The sequence below is a fragment of the Phoca vitulina genome, unplaced genomic scaffold, assembly GCF_004348235.1.
Source record: "Phoca vitulina isolate PV1807 unplaced genomic scaffold, GSC_HSeal_1.0 scaffold1, whole genome shotgun sequence".
Classification (NCBI taxonomy): Eukaryota; Metazoa; Chordata; class Mammalia; order Carnivora; family Phocidae; genus Phoca; species Phoca vitulina.
In genome coordinates, this window is record NW_022589704.1 from 84,422,363 (window position 1) to 84,428,362 (window position 6,000).

Genomic DNA, 6,000 nt, shown 5'->3' on the forward strand with positions numbered 1-6,000 from the left:
GAGTACAAGATGGAGAACTATTCTTTTTAAGAAATTAATAGGAATTTGGAAAAATTGAGAAACAAAACAAAACAAAAACACCTGATAGGAAAAGAAAATGGTCAAAGGATGGAGGGACATAAGCTACTGTCTTAAAGATAACATAGCCAGCAACAAATTCCCCATGGTAAGATACAGTTGATTATTACATTTATTTTTGTATTAAAGGAGTATATTACACTCCATTCTAAGCTTATATTCCAATGTGATCTCCATCTGTAACCCCAAATCTCCACTGAAACTCTGAGACACAAAACTGGCTTGATTTAGTTCCACATTTGGGGAATGAAGGCATAGGGAAGGCAGACAAGGGTGACATTGCAGAAGGCATGATTTAAAATGAAGGCATAGAATTTTATGGGAACGGGAAATAAGGACAAGAGATGATTAGGAGAAATGGAAACTGTCTGAGAATGAATACAAAGAAACAAGGAAACCCATAATACAGGAAGCCTTGGGGAAAAAAAAAAACGGCTAATTTTTCTGTGGTAGACACTTGACATTTTTAAGCTTTTCAACATCGACCTAAGCTTCTATTAGAATCTAAAGTTCTATTTAAGGAATTAATTCTTTCTTGCTAAATGTAGTCAGGCCTGGGGATTGAATTTTGCCTTGAACAGAGGAACAAAAAGACAACATTGGATTTCCAGTCCATCCAACCTGGAGCAGCTCCACCAGACTATTTCCGCCAAAAGACAGTGGTTGGGTTCTGCTTCTTAATCTCCAGCTTGTGAGGTTCTCCTCAATCCCAAACTCAGATGGCTAGTCTTCCTTTTATATGGTTCTTTATCCACTAGAATTCTGTCAGTTGCAAAAAAACAGAAAGATTGGCTCAACTGAATGGCTCAGTAAGGAAAAATGATCATTTCAGATAGCTAGAAGTAGAGATGTAGAGTGGCTGCATCTTTCCACTCTTCCATCCTGATGTGTTACCTTCCTTTTGACTGCTCCCCTCATGTTCACAAGAGGGCCACAGCAATCCAGCCATCACATTTTTACCACATCCTTCTTCCCAAACACAGGAGAAGGGACTTTCTCTTGCTTGAGTCTCTTTCTGCAATCAAGGAAAGCTTTTTCCAAAAGCGCATTAGAATTCCCCATTCGCCTTGTTGCATCACATATGCATAAACCGGCATTGAGAATGGAAATGACCCCTATCAGTAAGGACCTAACCCTATTCGCAAAAAATTTCAATTCATAACTTAAGTATCTTTAAATATTTTTAATAACTTTCAATCAAGAACCGCAGACAAAATGTGCTACTCTATTCTGGCTTATAGATGACTTGCTTTTACTTTCTAAGTCCTTTTGTGCATTCTTTTTTTTTTTTTAATGTATGCAAAGGAAAGACTTGGGTTTTAGAAATGTATTTTTTAATCAAACATTTATTGACCATGAATTTCTCAGTAATAATTTCCACAAAATGTTTAATGTCTTATTTTTACATTTATTCATATATTCCTTTTTCGTTCACTCAGTAATTCATTTCGGCAGTAATTTCTTCTTTGTTGACTCAAAAAATTGTTTTTAGGTACTTAATATGTATGTGGAAGGCATGGGGTTAGCAAGAAAAAATGTGTTAAACAATATTTGTATAACCTCAAACCTAAGGCGTAAATTTTTTTCATTTTATAACATTTGTAAGAAGGGGGCAATGGGATGAAAAGGAGGAGCACGTGGACCTTCCCAGTCTTTTCTCATCTTGCTAACAGTTTCTTGTGTCCTGAGGCTCTCCTGCCTTGAGAGTCCTGCTTTGACTGACAAGTTCCTTGGGGCTGTAGGCATGAGAATAGGGAGGAAAGGGAGAGAGAACAAAAGTTCCAAAGGTTAAATCTGGGGAGGGGGGAGGAGGTTATCAAGACAGGAGACTGGAATTCGAAGACAGATGTAAGGGAGCAGAAGCAGCTGCTGCGCGTGAACCACTTGGGGGGGGGCAGGGGGATTTTTAAGGATCTCTCTTCCCCTCATCTTCTTCAAAAAAAACAAATGAAGAACTTGAGTTATTCAGAAATTATTTTTGGGTGCTGCGCTATTGTGCTTTTTTTCTAACCATGATGCTGTTCCCGCAGCTATTATTTTGTAATATTATTTTATTTTGATATATTTTGAAACAGGACTCTGTGTCTCTATTTGATTGCAAGTGATGAAAATCAACTCACACAAATCAGGCATAACATTTGGCTTATGTGTCAGAAAGTCCTAGAAGATGATCTTGGGCCTTAAGGAGAGAATTCCATGCTCAAGCTGGGATCTGGCTCAGTTCTCTCTCTCTCTCTCTCTCTCATTCTCTCTCTCTCTCTCTCTCTCTCTGTTTTTCTCTAGGTCATCGTCTGGATTGTTGTTTTTTGGTTTTGGTTTTTTTTCTCTAGAAGGTTATGTGTGTGTGGTAGGAAGGATGACTCTTGTATATTTCATATGATCCTTACAACCTCAGAAGAGAGAATCTATCATTTCTAGCATCCAACTCAGACCCTGGTAAAAAAGACCCTTATTCACCCTGCCTGGGTTACTTTCCCCACACTTGTAGTAGGGGACTTAAGGAAACACAGGACATAATTTCGGATGACCACACCAGTGTTACCTTGGGATGGATCCTTCAATCCATGTTAAACAAAAACAAAACAAACAAACAAACAAACAAAACTTACCAGCTATTAGGAAGAGGAATAAGTTGTGATACATTTGACATCGTATCTCTTGTTAAACAAATACTTTCTTGCTTGAGTTATTTACACCACTATCACCATACAGGGTGGAATTTTAACTTAAATTTAGATCTCTAATTGTCTTTTCAAATTTCTTTCAAAGGATCACACTCCAAGGTAACTTTGAAATGAAAGTTATTGCATCGGCAGAAAAACCTGGAGATAGAGCTACAAGATGGCTTAAGTGAAGCTCACATTCATCACTGGAGAAATGATGCACTTGCACTTAAATGTCATCTAGAAACACTCAAGTCCTTTGCAGACCCCCTAAGATGGAAAGGCATTCGCCACGAGATAAACTTGTGTTTTCTTTCGTTATTAAGATATACTCAAAAGAATTGCCTGTCACATACTAGACAGTACAATTGACATTGGAAACTGGTTGTAGAATTTGCAAGCTAGAGAGTTTCAAGCATTTGAAGGGTTCTCATTCAGGTATCAAGCATGTGTCAAAAACTATTTGTTGATTTTTATTGAAAAAAAGTTTAATTTCCATTAATAAGAGAGTTCGTTATGGGAGGGAAATGTCTGAGTGTAACTAAATTGAAAGTGCAAATGGGACTCTACTATTCTTCTGTATGCCTAAAACTTACACAACTGTTAAAGAAGTCCAGACCCACACCTGGGTTATATAAAGGACTGGTCATATGTGGTGCATAACTACTGGTGACCACAAGTGACTCAGAAGATACTTTAGGCTCTGACTGTGAAGATTTGCTCATAATATAGAAGAAAGTGGTATATCTTTGTAGAGACAAACTATTTGGATAATCTATTTTAAGACAACAAAATAAAAATTTATGTACATAGTCTTTACTGTAGTTATGGTAGATTGAATTATTGCTCCCAATTCTTTCTTATCATAGAATTACACATTCTACACATATGCCCTTTTCCAAGTGACTTCACAGTGCACCCTACTAGGGGAGGCAGGGTACTCTCCCCAACATGCTGAATTTAGGCTTGGCTGTCACTTGCTTTAAACAATGAAGTTGGGTGGAAGTGACAGTGTACCTATTCTAAGCTGAGGCTCTAACAGGCATTGCGTATGCCCTCCACATGAACTGCACTCACCAGGAGAATACCGTGGGCTGGGTAACCTGCATTCCAAGGAACATATGGAGATACATGAAGTAGACCTGAACCCAGCTGTCAGCCTGGAACCCAGAGCTGGGAAGCTGGAATTGAGTCTTGTACAAGTGAATTACAGCAACTCATAGGCTCATGAGAGAAAAATAAAGGCTTGTTTTTTCAAGTCACTGAATTTTGGAGTGGTTTTTTTATGCAGCATTATTATAGCAATAGCTGACTAATAGAGTAGTATTTCTTTCCTCTCCCTAAAAGTGTTTTGAAATTGATGGTGCATCTAACAACTCATAGCATTGTAGGATCAAGGAAATTCACTAATTATACAGTTAATCATTTAATTAGAATTATAGGAAGTGGTACAAAAAGGATGCGAGGAACACAAAACACAGAGACCTAATCTGAGAGTCAGGAAATGTTTCTCTGAGGAAGTGACATTGAAGCTGAGCTCTAGCCTTTGGCTAAGCAACATTGGGAGCAGGGAGAGAAGCATTCCAAATGAAGGGAACAATCTTTGCAAAGTCCCTAAGGTAAGAAAGAGAAGCTCACTTCTTACGGAGAAGTTTCTGGAAAGCAGAGGAAATAGGAAAGTGCCAAGAGAATGGTGGTTGGTGAGGTTTACTACAGTATTATGGGCTGAATTGTATCTATCCTAAACTTCATCTATTGAAGTCCTACCACCTAGTACCTCAGAATGTGACTGTATTTGGAGATACGGTGTTTAAACTAAAATGAGGTTATTGAGGTGGGCCCTATAACAGTCTGACTGGTGTCTGTATAAGAAGAGAAGACTAAAACACAGACACAGACACACACAAAGGGGAAATCATGTGAAGACCTGGGAGAAGACAACCATCTATAAGACAACAAGAGAGGCCCCAGAAATCAACTCTATCCATACTTTGATCTTGGACTTCTAGCCTCCAAAGACTCCAGAATTGTGAGAAAGTAAGTTTCTGTTAACTAAGCCAGCTAGTCTGGTACTTTGTTATGGCAGTTTGTCTTAGTACATTCAGGCTGCTCTAACAAAAATACCATACACTGGGTGGCTAATCAAAAACAGAAATTTATTCTTCATACTTCTGGAGGCTGGAAGTCCCAGATTAAGTGTCTGGTAAGATTCAGTGTCTGGTGAGAGCCCACTTCTTTTTCATAGACTGTCATCTTCTTGCTGTATTCCTACATGATGGAAGGGGCAGGGGAGATCTTTGGGAACTCTTTTATAAGGGCATTAAACCCACTCATGAGGGCTCCACCCTCATGACCTAATCACTTCACTTCCTAATACTATAACATCGAAGGTTAGGACTCCAACTATGAATTTTGGGGGACACAAACATTCACTTTATTGTAACAGATTAATACACACTACAAGCCCAGTACTAAGTACCATGCCTAGAAGTAGTAGCTTCTCAGTATATATTTGTTGGATTAATTAATGATGGAGGTGAATAAGCCATATGAAATACACCATATTAAGGATTTAAAATTTTTTTTTATCTAAAGAGCAATAGAAAGTTATTGATAGTTTTAAGCAGGAAAGTAAATTTTTCAGATTGGTTTTAAAAAGTTTTCTCTGGCTGTAGTATAAATAATGGATTGGAGGGGAGGAGAATTAGGAGGTTGTCACAGGGGAAGATGGTGGTGGCTTAAGCTGGGACAGTGGAGATGGAGACAAGTGGATTAGTTCAGGACATATTCAGTAGAGGAATCAAGGGGGCTTTGTGGCTGGTTAGACAATGAAGGAGGAGAGGTCAGAATGGCTTTCTGATTTGTGAAATTGAGATGGGAAACCCTGGCAGAGATCCAGATTTGTGAGGAAGCCCACCAGAATGGTTTGTGGCAAATTGAGATGCCTATGGGATGTCAAGAAGAGAATTCCAGTTACAGGATTATTATGGTGTAGATACCCTAAAAATTCTCCAACTACAAATACTAAAATTCTAGATACAATAAAATAAATGCTCCTCAATCCATAGTTTAGGTCACAAGAAAATAAGAAACATCACCAGGGACCAAAAGGAAGAGAAAACTCAGAGCTCATGTGATAATGACACGAACTAGCTGGGGTAGGCTAGGGTGATGCTTATGTCTCAGAACCGTCACCCTAGCCTAGGAGCTTTCATTTTCATACTCAGAGATACACAGAAAACAAGGCCTTGGAAATTCT

At 38.5% G+C, this 6,000-nt stretch overlaps 1 protein-coding gene across 1 annotated transcript in view; it reads left to right on the top strand.

Moving 5' to 3' along the window:
- Window positions 1-3,035, top strand: part of GTDC1 (glycosyltransferase like domain containing 1) — a 402,869-nt gene extending 399,834 nt beyond the window's left edge. Inside the window, exon 11 of the mRNA XM_032411042.1 lies at window positions 2,848-3,035. Within this exon, the coding sequence (XP_032266933.1) occupies window positions 2,848-2,865 (18 nt within the window). The 3' untranslated portion in view covers window positions 2,866-3,035. The remainder of the gene's footprint in view (window positions 1-2,847) is intronic.
- The last annotated feature ends 2,965 nt before the right edge of the window (window positions 3,036-6,000 follow it).